General features: G+C 40.9%; 1 protein-coding gene and 1 pseudogene across 2 annotated transcripts; both read left to right on the top strand.

Annotated features, from left to right (window-relative positions):
* Positions 1-25: 25 nt before the first annotated feature.
* TRMT6 (tRNA methyltransferase 6 non-catalytic subunit) lies at positions 26-15209 on the top strand. 2 transcript variants are annotated; one of them, XM_067707516.1, is made up of 11 exons: positions 26-353; positions 2893-3020; positions 4472-4581; positions 5133-5224; positions 5355-5438; positions 5704-5828; positions 6594-6952; positions 7346-7431; positions 8073-8175; positions 8278-8364; positions 9293-15209. In XM_067707516.1, the coding sequence occupies exons 1-11, from the start codon at positions 226-228 to the stop codon at positions 9500-9502; spliced, it is 1512 nt and encodes a 503-aa protein (XP_067563617.1). In that variant the 5' UTR covers positions 26-225; the 3' UTR covers positions 9503-15209. The 2 variants fall into 2 exon arrangements, with proteins under 2 accessions (XP_067563617.1, XP_067563618.1); XM_067707517.1 differs by lacking the exons at positions 2893-3020; positions 4472-4581 and having other exon boundaries at positions 216-353.
* Positions 15210-16625: 1416 nt separating this feature from the next.
* Positions 16626-17054, top strand: LOC137207553 (EEF1A lysine methyltransferase 2 pseudogene; annotated as a pseudogene).
* Positions 17055-18074: the final 1020 nt, after the last annotated feature.

Genomic DNA, 18074 nt, shown 5'->3' on the forward strand with positions numbered 1-18074 from the left:
CAAAGAGATCGGCCTGACGGAAGCCCTGAGGCTCCCGGAAGCTGTCCTGAGGTTCTTATCGGAAAGCGGAAGCGGCGCGCAGCACGTGGGGGCGGTGCCGGTCAGAGGGCTTTGAGTCGTCTTGGTTTGTGGGAGGTGAAGCTGCCAGCGGCTACAGCCCAGGGCCAGGGGCAGAGCGCGGGGAACTGGAGAGACGCTGCGGAGCTCGGAGACCGGCTGAGCGTTATGGAGGGCTCTGAGGAGCAACCGGGCCCACGGCCACCGCATCCCGGGGACCACCGCATCCGCGACGGCGACTTCGTGGTGCTGAAACGGGAAGACGTGTTTAAAGCAGTGCAAGTCCAGCGGAGAAAGTAAGTCGGGTCGCTGGCCTTAGGGGTTCTCCGCCCCCATCTTCTAGACACCCTCTCCCTCCAGGGTACCATTATTGGATTCCCAATCCATTCTGGATTCCCAGTCCTGTCCCTCGTTATCTCCTCTGGGATCTTCCCACAGAGGCCTTTGCCCCCAGGATCCCATCCTTGGCCCTCGAGATCTCCCTCACTCCTTCTGTCTTCCTACAGAACTCCCCTCCGTGATCTCATACTGGCCCTCCATCTTAAGCATCTCACTTTTTCCAGGGTCCTTTTCCCATTCTTGGCCCTCAGGTGCTCCGCCCCTCTCTCCAGGCCCCCACCCCACCCCCTGTCCTGTGGTTCTTTCCCCAGGTTTTGAGTTCTTCTCTCCTGTCTTCTCACAGAACCCACCCTTCACCCTCTAGTCTCATTCTTGCCTCCCAGAGCCCCCCTCATCACAACTTTATTTTGTATTCTTGAAACCAGTGCTCTTTTCTCTTCAGAATTTCTGATTAGAAATGTGTAAAGTGCTAATACTAATTATTTAAGCTTTTTAATTTAAGTATAGCAGTGCAGCGAAGTCCTTAGGGTTATACGTTCGATGAATGATTCCGTGTGCAGATGAACCTTTGGTTTTTCTTTCCACTATTGTCCTTTTAAGTTGCTTGATCGTGAGATGTGGTTGTTTGAGTTTGCTTCTTACAAATGTGCTTTTTTAGATAAGAGCTTTTCATTCCCAAGGAAACAGACAGTAACATCTTTATTTCTAAAAAGTATTCTTTAGACATTTATTTTGAAACACTTTTCATCAGTTTTCTTGGCAGAAGCCATAGCATTAGTTTCCATTTTGTTTAGAAAATGACCCTTTGAGTTCAGCTACATCGCAGGCCAGAACCTCCCTTCACTCTTTCCTGGGGGCTGCACTCATCTGGTTAGGCAGAAGCAGTCCTGCCTCTGTGAGCAGACTCTGCACATCCCCCTCTTCCCCAAGGAAGGTGTGGCTCCATGTCCTTCTGACTGGGTCCCACTTTCCTGACTAGGGCAGTGACCTCTTGTCAGGCCAGTCAGTTTGAGTGACACGCCCTTCTTTGCATATCAGACCAGCTGCCAGGGGGTAAACCCAACCCAGCTCAGACACAGTGTTTTGCTAGCACTGGGCTACTCAAAGGATGAGGTGGGGGAGGGTACACATCTGGGCTGAGCTGAGTTTCATCTTCTCTGAGGGGATTCATGTCAGCATATATTTAGAGTGTCTGTTATGTGTTAATCACTGAGGACCCAGCAACGAGCAAGAATTGGCCCTGTCTGGATACTTAGGATCTTGGAGAAATTCACTCAGGTGGTTCAAGTAAGGAGACTTAATGAAGATGTGACACATACACATACAGAGATGTGACAAGGTTTAGAGAACCAGTAGAGACTGGTGATGCATCCAAGGGTCTAGAATTGTGGGAAGCCTTCAGCAAGGGAGCCTGTGTGATGTGGTGTGTGCATTCTGTCATGGTTGGCCTCTTGGGGCACAGAGAAAGAAAGAGAAGGTGTAGGATGGGGCATAAAGAAAATTAACCGGTGTACATCTTTCAGAATTCAGAGTTCTGTTGATACGCGCCACGTCCTGAAGCTAAGCAGGGCTTCCTGAGATCCATTTGTTCTTTGCTGGATAGACCGTGTGGTGCAGTGGAAAGAACCAGGCTTTTAAGTCAGGCAGACTTGGATTTGAATCCCAATTCCTACTGTGTAACTGAATCTTGGGCAAGACACTTTTCCCTCAGTCTCAAGTTTGCTCACCTGGAAAGAGCTGTGTCCCAGGATTACTTAGTTGAGAATTAAATCAAGAAGTATGAAACACCTGGCACATACTACCTAACCCCTGATCGACACTCAGTGGGTGTTAGTTTTTGTCTTTTGAAAGGAAAGTTTTTTGTTTTTGTGGGATTTCCCTTTTACATTGTTAAGAAGATAAAAATCTGGGTAATGGGAAAAGCTAAGATTGCCTGGGCCTCAGTAGAGCCTCATCAGTGTTAGGCACTGTTTACAAATGTGTGGATTGTCAATAATGTTATGTAAATATCATTTGCTTTTACTGGATGATTTTCAAAGAAAATGGCCAGTTAGGCCAGGGAATTTGTTAAATCCCTGTCATCTCAATGATTGTTCAGTTTTGAGATTTTCTTGTGTAAGTTACAAGAGGCGTCACAGTGTGTGTCTCAGTGGCATGGCAGTCTTGCTACTCAGGAAATCCAAAGTCTGCGAGTTTGGACATCCTGTCAGACAGTGCAAATTGGAGCCAGACCAATGCCTCAGAGGAGGAATGTCTTCTGTCCTTGTTTCTCATTCCAAATTCAGTGTTTTTGTGGCTTCTTTATTAATTTTGTGCAGTGTTTTGTGTTTCTGACCCCAACCCAATCCTCTCTAGTTCATTTGTCGGTTCATGGTCAGAGATAATGCTGCTAATCATCCTTTAGGGAGACTGATTATGAAATAACCTAGATTGAATAAATCTTTCCTATACTGAATACAAATGAGATTCAGCTAATTGATTGCATTTCTTCCCCAGAAAAGTAACTTTTGAAAAACAGTGGTTCTATCTGGATAACGTCATTGGCCATAGTTATGGAACCACATTTGAAGTGACCAGTGGAGGAAGTCTTCAGCCTAAGAAGAAGAAGGAAGAGCCTACTTCAGGTGCACTGTACTACTTAGGATGTATGAAATAGTTGCTCTTGAGCTGGCTACTCAGAAACCTGTCAACTCGAATTAATTCTAGAATGCTAGCCCAGGCTGTCCCCAAAGAAATCTAAACTCATAATCTAAGAACTGTAGCTTGGTGGAATGCATTAGGGTCTGCCTTTGGCTTTGAGATACCTGGGTTCTGACTCCTGCCCATCATTAACCAGCTCTTCGACCTTGGGCCAGGTATTTGATGCCATGAATCCTTGCAGCTTCATTGTAAGAGTGGGTGTGGAGCCCTGTTGGTGTCTAGAAGTTACCAGCTCTTGAGGTAGTTAGCATATAGGGTAAGGATAATAGGTCTGGCTTTGAATTCAACTGACTAGGTTTAAGTTCCAGCTTCATGACTTACTTTATAACCTTGACCTAGTTATTTGGTTTCTCTAAGTTTTATATTCTCATCAGTAAAATAGGGCCATAAACACATTTAATGCCCAAGCTGTAGTTGTCTTCTCTCAGAGAAGTTCTTAACAGTGCCTTGCCTGTTAGAGTAACGACCCCATAATTTTAGTATTATTGTTATTAAAATTAAATACTTAAATTTTTATCAAAGTAAATGTGCTTAAATATTAATAAAATGAAAATACTTAATTATTAAAATTAAATAAGTAAAACACTATTGAAGTTCTGGTTCAAACCAGTTTATTAAATACTTTTAAATCAACCTTCATGTTTTTATTAAGCACCAGATAACGTTCTAGACATGATTAAGCAGTGCAATTTCAGCAGTTCCTTAGATAGACTATCCCATAAAATTTATTTAGCAGTGGGGAACACTAAAAATAAGCAAACAGCATAATTTCAGATGGTGATATGTGCTGTGCAGATGGTAGAGTAGGGAGGTGTACTGAAGGCTGATTGAAATGTGAAACTTGGCTGAGATGGTGAGCTCAGCCCTGAGTGATGGAAAGGATCCACCCACTTGGAGGTGTCACAGAGCATTCCAGACAGAGGGAGCAGCAAGTGCCAAAGCCCCGCATTGAGACCATGCTGCTGTGTGTCTAAGGAACAGAAAGAAGGGCAATGTGGCTGAGTACAGGGGTTGAGAAATGAGCCCTGGAAAGGTAGCCAGGGGCCAGGTCATATAACAACCGTGCGGGTCGTCTTTGAATTGCTACTGGAAGCCACTGTGGTTTTGTGCGTTGGAATAGATGAGCCAATTTGCATTTTAAAAAGAGAACTTTGGTGTCACGTAGATTGTAAGGGGACAAGAGTGGGAACAAGAATATGAGTGAGTGGCTTGGAGTAGTCGTGACAAGAAAGGATAGTGGATTGGGGTGGGGGCAGTGGAACTGGAAGGCCAGATTTAAGTGGCTGATGGGCTGGATGTGGATACGAACTTAGAATAGGAAAGATTTTTAAATAATTTCAGATCATACATGTCATAGAGCAATTTTCTTCCTTAGAGACCAAAGAAGCGGGCACTGATAATCGAAATATAATTGATGATGGGAAATCTCAGAAACTTACTCAAGATGACATAAAAGCTTTAAAGGACAAAGGCATTAAAGGCGAGGTAAAATTCAAAGGATTTTTTGTTTTGTTTTCATTTGGTATTTAGGAAATTGCTTGCATTTTAAAGCAGACTTCTCCTAAGGTAAAATGTAAAAATACTGTACACTTCTGTTAAAAATAGCTTGAAGTGTATATGCAATTCAGTATATCAAAGATTTTGTTTCTTATAGGCAGGAATGTAAGTGAATAGCATTACTAATAGTGTTAGCAAAAGGGAATTTGATAACTTAGTTCATCTCAGAGCTTAAGTTTGTTCATTTTCAATAATGTTTTCAGCCAGTGTCTTCAGGACTGACAGTTTTCTTTACTTCTTTTCTTCCTTTATTGTATATGTCTGTTCTTTTACTTTGATTTAAATGGAGTTTAAAGTACTTACATTTTAATACAAATTCTAGATAGAGTATAAAAATACAAAGTTCACCCATTTGGACTTCTGTGGAAAAGGGCCTGGAGAATCAGACATTTGGATACATTCTGGGGTAAGAAACCTTTGAAGTTATCTGTGCTGTGAAAATAAAGTTTCAGGAAATCTGCTTGCTCCTTTTCTTATAGGAAATAGTTCAGCAATTAATTGAAAATAGTACAACATTCCGAGACAAGACAGAATTTGCTCAAGATAAATATATAAAAAAGAAGAAAAAGAAGTAAGTAATTTTTGTTTTTAAAAGGATGAAAATATAAAATCTTTTTATAGATTTATAAAATATATTATTAAAAATAAAATATTTTTAAACTAGCTTTTTAAAATTGATGTTCTGCTTTTCCTTCCCCCAGATATGAAGCCATGATTACTGTTGTGAAGCCATCCACCCGCATTCTTTCAGTTATGTATTATGCAAGAGAACCTGGAAAAATTAAGTACGCTTTGTTTCCTTTCAAAAGTATAATTGGGGGAAAGTATATCTTTAAGAAAGTCATGATTTTAAGTAAAATGAAAATCTTGCTCATCTGCATAAAGTGTCCTCCTACTTCATAAATTGTAAGTCCTTTTTTACTATTGCCTCCAAAGCAATCGATAATCTTATCAACATCATTTTTATGAAACAAACAAAACTTGAAAAATTATGATTAAAATAGCAGACTTTGCTTAGCTATAAATGAATGAATCATTTTTTTTCCTTAGCCACATGAGATACGATACGCTAGCCCAGATGCTGACGTTGGGAAATATCCGTGCTGGCAATAAAATGATTGTGATGGAAACATGTGCAGGCTTGGTGCTGGGTGCAATGATGGAACGAATGGGAGGTAAGATTTAACGTTTTCAAGTTCATTAAAACCCTACCATGATTTGAGTCGAGGGGTCTAAAAAACTCAAAACTCATGGAAAGTGAGTTTGAGTTACTGGAAGCGAATGAAATGACTTGGGTGTGCCTGCACAGCTCCAGTCTCTGAGACCTTTCTCCATAGCCCACATCTCCCAGCCTGAGCTGTGCTGGCACTCCCGACACAGTGTCCTTTCCAGCTTCTGTGTCAGTGGGGATGGTTCTGAAGCCTGTGACTGGCTAGGACCTCCAGGACCATGATTTCAGTTAAACTCTTGGATAGTTGGTGCTCATTTTATTGGCCTGAATTGAGAGTATAGGGTGGGAAGAATACTAGGGATGTATTCTGTACTAGAAGAGTACAACACAGCCTGATTTGTCTGCCCTTTTTATGACCCTGTTGAAGATAAGAACTTCTAACTGTCCTGTTTAAAGATTGGACTTGGGGGATGCTGAGAACCAATCACCAATCATGTGACATATAAAATTTGTATGATCACAGGGTTTTACTGTAGTGTCAAGGGGGGTACACTTCTTTAAGACTTCCTGTGTACCTGTTTGGAATTCTGTTACCCCATTGGGAATATGCATGGACTCCAGATGGACCCCAGAGGAGCTGCATCACCTTCAACCTCTGAACAGCGTAAAGCAGAGAGACCTTCAGTCTCCTTACTGTGTAGTACCCCGAGGGTTGCATAGTCTAGAGCCACCTCCGTTGAGCAGATATTTGTTTCTTTTGTCTGTTCAGGTTTTGGCTCCATTATTCAGCTGTACCCTGGAGGTGGACCTGTTCGGGCAGCAACAGCATGTTTTGGATTTCCAAAATCTTTCCTCAGTGGTCTTTATGAATTCCCCCTCAACCAAGTGGACAGTCTTTTAAATGGAACATTTTCTGCTGAGATGTTATCTTCAGAGCCAAAAGACAGTGCTTCGGTTGAAGAAAGTAATGGCACACTGGAGGAAAAACAGACTTCAGAACAAGAGAACGAAGACAGCATGCCAGAAGCCCCAGAGAGCAATCACCCAGAAGAACAAGAAACAATGGAAATTGTCTCTCAAGATCCAGACTATAAGGAGCCTAAAGAGAGAGGAAGCAAAAAGGATTATGTAAGAATGTTAAGAGTTCCCACTACCCTCAGTATCTTCCTCAGGCTTCATTTAACTTCATGTAAGCCCTGAGATTTGATTTGGCTGTGGAGCATCAGCTCCCAAGATAACAAATATCAAAACAGACAGATAAAAACTGTGTGTGAGTGTACACATGTGTGATTTAATCTTTGGGATGGAGCTTTAGGATACAGAAGCATTGTATAGGTGGCTGCATGGTGGTTTTATAACCAAAGGGCTCTCTTATGTGTTTTTAGCTTCCTTATAAATGATCTTCTTCTGTTGCCTTAGTCCAAGTTGATAAATATTGTTAAAATGTTTTGACAGACCAGTGTTTCCATAAACCCGACTGAATGACCTCAGTATGTTGGTATCTTATTTTTCTTCTTGAAGATTCAGGAAAAGCAGAGGAGACAAGAAGAGCAGAAGAAAAGACATTTAGAGGCTGCTGCTCTGCTGAGTGAAAGAAACGCAGACGGGTGTGTTGCTGAAAGAACATGGGAGACATCTTGGTGCTCGTGGGCTCTGCTTCAAGCAGATTAGCATTCTCTGTCTGCTTGTCTATTTTGGTTGTAGTGAGGGCAAACATGATGATTCTGTCTTGGGTTTTTAAAGAAAGGAGGCTGCATCTGGCAGAGATGAGAAATTGATTATGCTGGTTTCAGAGTTTTAGAAGAAATTGAAATTTCTCCAATGATGTCACATCAAGTTGGGCTGTGTAGTCCCACTAGGTGCAGGTTGGAGGGCATTCCAGTTGATGTGTTACTGACTAAGGGCATGGGCTAAGGAAAACCTGACAGGAAAGGCAGATTCAGGTATCTGCAAAGCCAGTATTACAATGTTGGATTTTCTTCCAGATTTTTTTTTTTTAAATCAAGACTGTCATTAGAGTTGCCAACTCTAAGTTGGCCGCATAGAGTTGCCAGTCACCATGAGAGTTTATAATCCAGTTTGTGTTTCCTAGAAAGTAATAGCTCGTGATTTTATTGTTGGAATCTCTAGAATGTTGTATTTAAAGTGCTTCCTTGTGTGAGTCATGCAAATAAATACGTGATATTTTAAAACCTATGCTCTGCTTTGGGGACATAGAGAAATAATTTGTCTAACATTTTCCTTGCAGTTTAATTGTAGCTAGTCGTTTCCATCCCACTCCACTGCTGCTGTCTTTGCTGGACTTTGTGGCTCCTTCAAGGCCATTCGTGGTGTACTGTCAATATAAAGAGGTAATACTGAAACAGAGTGGACAGGAATTCTTGCATCTGAATGTTGATTCTCAAATTGCACCCTCAAAATAATTATTAACAGAACTCTGTTTATGCCTTTAGCCTCTGTTGGAATGCTACACAAAACTGCGGGAAAGAGGAGGGGTCATCAATCTCAGGCTGTCTGAAACCTGGCTCAGAAATTACCAGGTATGTGTTCTCACAGCCAGTCCCTGGGAGCTGCTCTCCTGGGTCGCTGGCTCTGCACAGTAGTACCAGAAGCTGTTAAATAGGGATCTCCCTGTTTCTATCTATAGATATGGTGGAGTCTCACGTCTATAACTCAGAGAAAGTGCCCTGACCTTTCCGGACCCTTTTTTCTTTTTTCACGTCATGGTCTATTACTCAGATACCCGAGTCCAGAGACATTTAAAATGCAAACGACTATGGTTCGTGTTTCCCCAAGGCCTTGAGATCACTGTAGAGGGAATAACTGATAATAGCAAAATCCCTAGGCTAACAAGAAAGTGACCCTTTCCTTTCTGCTGGCATGTCTTTGCAGCAAGTGTTCGAGAGTTCCTGGTGGGCTCTGTGTCAGTTCAGGTCCTCTGGAACGTATATGCGAAGATAGAATTAAAAGTGTAAGAGAAATGCCTGTGAAAGATAAGACAAGAGGGAGCAGGATTAGGCAGGGAGAGCTGTCAGACCATGATACAGGTCTGATGCCTGTGACAAGTGGGAGGAAGGAGGGGAGGAAGAGCATGCAGTGCTGCTCTGAGAAAGTCTCAGCCAGGATGACGAGGAACCGCAGAGCAAAAATTGCCCATTAAAGGAGGGTGAAAAACCAGGCCCAGAGCACTACACAAACCAGTTGCCCTTTCACCACCAGAAACTTGCTTCAGGTATAAGAGAAATGGTTTCAGTTTTATATTTCAAAAGAAAATCACTTAAACCAATTTCTACGCTTTTATCTGCACTGTCATGTGAAAGATGGACCTCCTTAGGACTTGGTCTGATTAAATTGGTCTCTCTTCAGGTGAATCTGTGTCGTTTAAATTCTCATTTCTGGCATGTGTATTGTTAACGTGGCTTTATCTGCTTAGGAAAACATGAATGTCTGTCTTTCTGTCTTGATTAGGTTTTGCCAGATCGAAGTCATCCCAAACTACTGATGAGCGGAGGTGGGGGGTACCTTCTCTCAGGCTTCACTGTTGCCATGGACAACCTTAAAGCAGACCCCAGTCTCAAATCTAGCACCAGCACTTTAGAATCACACAAGACTGAAGAGCCAGCAGCTAAAAAACGGAAGTGCCCAGAGTCTGACTCAACCTTTCAAAAATTGCTTTGATTTTTGTTCTCAGACATTATGCAGTTAGTAAGTAAACTTTAAATGCCATTACTAATTGTGTTTTCATATCCTAAGAATGAGAACATGTCTATACCCCTGTTCGTGGGAAGGACAAGTAAGCCTTTTGTCCACCTCTGACACAGATTGGTTCTGTCTGTCAAAACCTCGAGCCAGAATACCCAAGCCTGGGGTAAGCAGTAAACTGGTATATGGCCAGTTGTGTTTATTTCACAAAAATCCTCTAAGTACTTTTAGTGCTCTGTGCAAATATCTTTAGAATTTAGAGATCAAAGAAATATATTTATACAAAACTTTGTTTATATGTTAAGCCAAGTGGAATAACACACCATCAGTGAAACTTGGGTACTGAAACGAAGGAATTTGTGGAAGAAATTTCCTCTGTTCATTATTTTCTCTTCAACCTAAGCAATATGAATGTGTGTGAGACTTACAGTACCAAAAATGTCCACCCTTTTCCCTCCAGTGGAATAAACTTTTAATAATTTTATATTTTATTATCTTAATAGTTGATGACCTAGAAAAGATCTGAGTATTTATTTTACTGCTGTTTTTGTCAGTAGAAAGGTGTTGTAGGGTACTTTTTTGAATTAATTTGCCAATCCTCTCATTCTTTGTTCCAAATAAAGTGACTAGAATTTTTGTGTACTATTAAATGAAACAGAAATGGTTTTTTCCCTCCCCAGAGACTTACGGAGATAGATAGATACATGTATATGGATATTGGTATATGCGCATACATACATATATTTATATGTGCACACACATCCACATGGAGACAGAACACACTGTCCATATGAACTTTAACAAAGTTTAGTGCAGGGCTTAGACCAGTCCTCATTGCATTAGTGTCACTCCTTGTCAAATGTATTTTAAAGTGCCTTTTTTTGGTGATTATTAATGCTGGTTTGTTGAGCTCTGGCATGACTAGGTGGTTAGCCTTTCTAAGCTCTGAAAAAGTGTAATTAAATTATTTGGTCGTCTGCAGCCAAGAAAAGTGTTTAGAGGAAGCCACAGCTCTTGCCCATTGAGAGTCTGAGTCTTGCTCACTAAACATGCTCATCGTGTGTATTGTTCATGTCGTTATAGAATAGATGCAATCATCTAGCAAGGGGCATCTCAGAAAAAAAAAATTGCTTTTTCCTAATAGCATGTACTATTCTAAAAATGGCCTTACCAACAACTACAGTTCTGATTCCTTTTTCTTAAAACAATTGCTTTTAAAGAATAAAAGCATTTCCTACTGTGATCCATCTGACTTACATGAATGATGCTGTCAGTGATGCCGCATTCATTGGCTTTCAGCTGATTGTGACACATGGTCTTTGTAAGAAAACATGCCTGGATTGGCATGTCACTGAACATGTGCTTGCAAACAGTTGTCACTCACATGCAACCAGTCAAGTTTGGTCGAAGAGAACACAATATATGCACAGACTAGATTCAGTAGTGGCTGGTCTCCACTGGTCACTGTTGTTAGAACCATCTCCTACTTGAAACTCAACCAGTTTTCAAGTCCCATCTCATTCCATTCAGTGTGGGGGTCTGCACTGCCAAGGACCTGTGCGCCCATATAGCTGCCCCTGGAGTTGACTTGTGGACTTTTGCACCAGGTTAACTTAAAGTTAACCTTTACTTGTTAATGTTTTCTCATTCATGTAATTTACTTCATCTTTGAGTACTGATGATTTAATTCAGTGGTTTGAAAATTTAGTGTGCACCAGAATCCCCTGGGGGGCTTATTAAAACACTGATTGCTGGGCTGCACCGAGTTTCTAAGTATTAAGTCTGCAATGGGGTGGGAAATTTGCATTTCTAAGTTTCCAGGTGACACTAGTGCTGCTGGGCCGGAACCCACTCCTTGAGAAACACTTCTGTGTATACACACATATCAAGAGTGTCTTGTTTATAAAGTGGACATCCACCTTTGGAGCACATGAGTGGGTAATTCTATGACTACTAGACATCCAGTCACCAGGAGAGCTATGTGAAATAGCACTTTAATGAGTGGCCATCAAAAAGTAAAGACAAAATCATTATGTCCATCTTACTTCTCCATTGGATTAGGATACTTGGAAATATACAGTGGTGCCAGTTAGAAGATTTTTTAGCATAAAGGTACATTAAAATTGTATGACGTTTTATTGAGTTGTAATTGACATAATAACATTGTGTAAATTTAAGGTGTTCAGTGTTGATTTGATGCAGTTTTGTATTGCAGAATTAGCTAACACCTCCACCTGTGACATACCATTTGGGTTGGGGGCGAGAACATTAAAAATGTACTCTCTTAGCAACTTTCCAGTGTATAATTATGGTTAATTATAATCACTATGCTCTACATTAAATCGCCAGAATGTATACATTCTTAAATCGCCAGAATGTATTCATCTTATAACTGAAAGTTTGTGCCTTGTGACCAGTATCTCCCCATTTCCCCCACCGCCCAGCCCCTGGCAGTCACCATTTTACTTTGTTTCTATGAGTTTGATTTTTTTAGATTCCACATATAAGTGACATCATACAGTATTTGGCTTATTTCACTTAGCATCATGCCCTCAGTCTATCCATGTTGTCACAAGTGTCAGGATTTCCCTCTTTCTTGTGGCTGAATAATATTCCATTGTATATATATACCACATCTTTATCCATTCATCTGTTGGTGGACACTTAGGTTGTTTCCATATCTTGTCTATTGTGTATAATGCTGCAATGAGCGTGGGAGTGCAAATATCTCTTCAAGATACTGATTTCATTTTCTTTGGATATATATTCACATACAAAAAGTCTACGCTTTTACACTCCTCCTACATTTTGTATTTTTGATGTTTTGTCTTTTTCATGTTGTGTGTCCATTAATAAATTATTGTAGTTATATTTTAATACTTTTGTCTTTATAAGTGACTTACCCACCACTATTACAATATTAGCATATTCTGAATTTAACTCTATATTTTACCTTTGTAAGTGAATTTTATACTTTCATATGTTCTTATGTTACTAAATAGCTTATTAGTAGCTTTCATTTCAGCTTGAAAAACTCCCTTTAGCATTTCTTGTAGGGCTGATCTAGTGGTGATAAACTTCAGCTTTTGTTTGTTTGGAAAATTCTATCCTTCAATTCTGAAGGACAACTTTGCTGCATATAGTATTCTTGGTTGGCAGTTTTTTCTTTCAGCACTTTGAATATATCATCCCACTTGTTTCTGGCCTGTAAAGTTTCTGCTGAAAAATCTACTTGTAGTCTTATGGGGGTTCTCTTGTACGTAACAAGTTGCTTTTCTCTTGTTGCTTTTAAGTCTCTCTCCTTGCCTTTAACTTTTGACAATTTAATCGTAATGTGTGTCAGTATAGGTTCATCTAATTTGGTACTCTTTGAGTTTCCTTTATCTGGATGTCTGTTTTTTTTTTCCTCCAAGTTAGGGAACTTTTCAGCCATTATTTCTTTGAATAAGCTTTCTGCTCCTTTCTCTCTCTCTTCTCCTGGAACCTCTATAATGTGTATGTTGGTCCACTTGATGGTATCTCAGGTCTCCTAAGATATGTTCACTCTTTTTCATTCTTATTTTCTTTTTGTTGCTCTGACTGGATGAATTCCACTGGACTGTCTTTGAGTTCATTGTTCCTTTCTTCTGTTTGCCTCTGTTGAATTTTTCAGTTTAGTTATTGTATTATTCAATATTCAATTATTCTGTTTGGTAGTTATATTTTCTGTCTGTTTTGAAGTTCTCACTTTATTTATGAATTGCTCTCCTTACCTTGGTGGGCATCTTTATGACCATTATTTTGAACTCTATCAGGTAAAATCACTTATCTCTTTCATGAAGATCTGTTTCTGGATATTTTGCGTGTTCTTTTGTTTAGAACATATTCCTCTGTTTATTTTCTTTCACTCTCAGTCTTGGTGCCTGCACATTAGATACAATAGCCACCTCTCACAGTCTTGACAGAATGATCTCATATAGGAGATAAACCTCATCAATTAGCCCAGTCTGAGCTCTTGGTTGTCTCTCAAGACTTTCTGATCTCCAAGCTACTTGAAGAGTAACTGATAAGCTGTTAAGTACACCTGACTTTGTTCTTAGTGGCTCCCAATAATTGAGGGTGTGCCATGACCCATCAATATCCCAAAGGGTAGAATTGCTGTCAGCACCTAGATGCAGGCTGATTAGAAGTGGATCCTCAGGCAGCAGCTGGGAAAGTATGTAGTTAAGCCCTTTCCAGGGAGAAACTGGGAGGTGAGCATTTTTTGCCTGCTCCCTCTACACTGAACCCAGATGTATAGCTGCCGGGGGTGCTCCTGCACCCATATAAAAACTTCTTTGCTAAAGTCCTGTGGGACTCGTGAATGCAGTTCTCATTGGCTATTAGATTTGGGGTTCTGTTCCTTGGGTGGCAGCTGGGATGCCAGACATGCATACAAGCTCCTTCCAGAGAGGTTGGCAATCGGATAATGTTGGGGCAAACCAGAGGTGGAAAGTAGGGAAAGTGCTCATAGACTCCGGTGGCCCTGGATCACAGCCAGTCCCTAAATGTGTGCTAAATTGAAGCCTAGCACTCAAGCAGCAGCTTATAAAGTGTGTAGTCACACCCTCAGGGAAAGGCTGGGAGATGGGTATTGTTCTCTGCTACTTCTGCACTGAGCCCTGGGGGGTGGCCACAGCAGCAAGTGTTTGGTTGCCATTAAGAACTGCTACTTTGTTTGCTCCAGTCCTGTGGGTCTCATGGACCTAAATGGCCTTGGCTTTCAGAGCTAGGTCTTTAGGAGGCCCGTTGGTTCCTTGAGTGGGACTCTTAAATGTTGGGGTGCTATGTTGCGGTCCAAACCCTGTGGCCCTCAGGGAGAGGCTGGGAGTTGGGGTTGGCATTTCCCTCTCAACTGTACAGTACTGTGGCAAGGATGAAGTTGAGAACATTCATTGTATCCGAATGAGGGATGAGGGAGTTCAGGACCCTTCTATGTTGCCATCTTGGTCCCCTCTCATATGAAGCAGATTTTTTTGTTTTTTGTTTTTTGTTTTTTTGGCCGCGCTGCGTGGCTTGCGGTATCTTAATTCACCGACCAGGGATCAAACCCAGGCCCCCTGCAGTGGAAGCTAGGAGCCCTAACCACTGGACCACCAGGGAATTCCCTCATATGAACCAGATCTTAATGGGTAATCATTCATTTATTGGTTATATATGGAAAAGCCAAAAATATATTCTTTTTTAATATGTATAAACTTTTGAAGAAAAAGGGCGTGTACATTTTGTTTTAAAGCATTTGTTGTTGGAGATTGTCATGCTGAGTGAATAAATCAGACAGAGAAAGACAAATATCATATGATGTTGCTTGTATGTGGAATCTAAGAAAATGGTACAGGTGAGCTTGTTTGCAGGACAAGAGAGAGAGTCACAGACGTAGGGGGCCAACTCATGGTTGCCAGGGGGGAAAATGGCAAGGGGGAGTGAATTGGGAGATTGGGACTGACATGCACACTACTATATATAAGGTGGATGACTAATAGGAACCTACTCTATGGCACAGGGAACTCTACTCAGTGCTCTGTGGTGACCTATATGGGAAAAGAATCTAAAAAAGAGTGGCTTATATGTATATGTGTGACTGGTTCACTTTGCTGTGCAGCAGAAACTGGCACAACATTGTAAATCAACTATGCTACAATAAAAATTAATTTAAAAAAATAAAGCATTGATTGTAAATATTACAATAGCAATAGTAAATACTAAGAAGCATGTCCTAAAAATCTGATTATTAAAATTCATGTTGTTCTAAATGGTCCTGATTTTGGACTCTATTTAACTAGTGCTAGAAAGGATCCAATTACATCTGATATCTTTACTAGAAATAGAATGTTGCCTCTGGGCTAGTATTAATTTTTGTAAAAGAAATTACAGATTTTTCTTGGCCTTATGTAATACAGGTCAGATGGCAAGAAATGTGAGTACCTGAAGAGCAACTGATAAGCTGTTAATTACCCCCATTAACATTTATTAGGCACCCACTGTTTTGTGACCCTTTCTGAGGAAGTGCAAAATCTTCGAAGCATAGGAAATTAATGTGATGTACTCCCCCCTCCTTTTATTTTTGCCTCTTACAATTCATTAGTAACCTGGGCTTCTGGCATTTAAATGAGATATTAAAACAGGACTGGAAAGATTTAGACATTTCATTTTCACATTGCCAGAAAGTTAACAAGGTACTAAAGAAAACTTGTTTCAAAATGTGGGTGGCCTCAATATGTTGTATGTTGTTATCATTCTAAACCAGCACACTTGGAAAAGTAGAGAAATTAATCCAGAGGGCGGAGGAAGTGAGAGTGAAAAGTTATTTGCTTTCTGGGAGTACTTTCCACAAACAAATACGTGTAAGTAAGGTGGCCTCTCACAGTTCTTTTCCATCACCTGTGAGTGACACAAAGTAGCTGTAAGGCGACAGACTCAAGGAATAGAGGAGACAAAAATAAGAAAGAATATGCCTGCTTTAAACCAAGTGTCAGCAAGCCACAGCCCACAGACCCAATCTGGTGCACCGCCAGTTTTTTTGTATGGCCTAAAGCTAAAAACAGTTTTTTCCATTTTTAAATGTTGGGATGGAGGCAAAAGAAGAATAATTTTGTGATATGTGAAAATTACATGAAATTCAAATTGCAGTGCCCATAAATGAAGTTTTATTGGAACACGGCTAGGCTAATTTGTTCAAGTATTGTCTGTCCATGGCTGCTTTCTGCTATGGCCAAGCTGAATAGTTGTGACAGAGACCATATGGCCTTCGAAGCCTAAAATATGTTCCATCTGGCCCTCTAAGGAAAAGTGTGCTGACCACAGATTTAAGTGAAGCGATGAATGGAATAGGAGGGCAGCATTTCGGAGCGTGGTGGGAACGAACAGAGCAGTGGCGCTGGGGCCCCAGGCACAGTCAGAGGGGCAGTCCCAGAGGGGATGGCTTCGTCCCAATGGCTGGGGACCCAAGAGCACTGGGATGCTATTATCTGTGAGAGAGAACTGCAAACTCTCCAAGAATATGGAGATACAGGATTAATCTCATTTGTAGAAGTGGGTATAGCTTGACTAAGGTAGATACAAAAACACAAGATTCTACTGGATGCTTCAGTACTTGATAGTGAAACTGGAAATGGCAGAATTTGGTTTCCCTAACATTACTGGAATTGATACAGCTTTCCAGAAATATTATAGAGAAAGAAGGTTTATTAAGTTTAAGGTAGAAGACTTTTTGAATCTTTCTGCAAAGCTGCCTCGATTTCATACTAGTATTGCCAAAGGGACTATTGATGCCATAAGCCTTAATCCTAACAGTGCAATTGAGAAGGTGAAGCATTAAGTGAAATCTCTTTCCAGAACGTTGAAAAGTGAAAGACTTTTCTAATAACCTAATATAATTTAACCAAGGAATCATTGCTAAATGAATTCAGTGAAGGATCTGAACTTCTCAAAGAGCTACCAACACCCAAGTTCAGCTTTGGAGGCCGATCTGGAAACAATGTTGCATCACTGGTTTTCCAAAAAATGTGAGACTTTTTATTGGACAAATTCACTTAGCTTTTTTAAAGAAACTCCACAACAAAGTAAACCTGACACAGAAAATCCAAGGGTAATAAATGCTTAGTAATCACACAGGATGCACACGTTGTATAGATAGAATAGGTTAGTAAAAAAAACCAAACAAAAAAAAAAAAAAACCATGAGCATGTAAGTGGTTGGGTTTTAGAGGTAAACCAAGAATAAAATTTTTCTTTTGTATTTAAAATGTAAATATTTTTCTTTCTGATTTAAAAAAAAATTCCTGTAACTGCTGAAACAGTTAAAAACTTTAAAGCAGTAAGTGAATTTACAGGGGACAAAAAAGATGTAAAGTGAACTCCAAAGCTCTTTCTCAGTCCTCTAAACCTATTGGCAGCAGTTGACTCCTCTCCGTGTGACAGTTTTCCTCTCCTGGTTCCCTGCTTCCTTTTTAGCCTTTTTTCCTCCATCTCTGTTGCTGGTTCCTCTTCATCTCTGAGATGAATGTTTAGGAAAATATCAGTGTGCCCCAGGGCTCAGCAACTGCACCTTTTCCTTTTTTTTGTCTATACTTGCTGCTTGGGTGTAGGATGTTCAAGGGATTTGGGAACTGATAAAAGAAAAAGATAGAACCATGAGGTGGCAGGAGCTCATACCTACTTTATTGGGTGATGATGATGCTCTGACAGGTTTGCAAGGGCGGGGAGGGAGAGATGTTCCTCATAGCAGGAATCTGTCCAGAAGCTACACCAAGGGGGTTGCTACTCAAGGGGAGGAGGGCAAGAGAACTCCCAGGGAGAGGGGAGTTGGGGTGGTGCCTTTGGTGTCTAGGTAATGCCGCTCGGCATGGCAGGGAGTCGCTGAGTCAGAGAGGTCCAAGGGGCAGGAGTCTCACAGCTTATAAGGATTGAGGTCTGTCTTGTAGTCACATGGCTCTATCTTATCAATGGCCAGCAGATGCTAAGTATAGTTTGGCAGAGGTATGCAAAGCAGATGGGCCCTGAATGTCCAAAAATGTGCTCCTTTGGGCTAT

This window comes from Pseudorca crassidens, chromosome 15 (assembly GCF_039906515.1).
Source record: "Pseudorca crassidens isolate mPseCra1 chromosome 15, mPseCra1.hap1, whole genome shotgun sequence".
Classification (NCBI taxonomy): Eukaryota; Metazoa; Chordata; class Mammalia; order Artiodactyla; family Delphinidae; genus Pseudorca; species Pseudorca crassidens.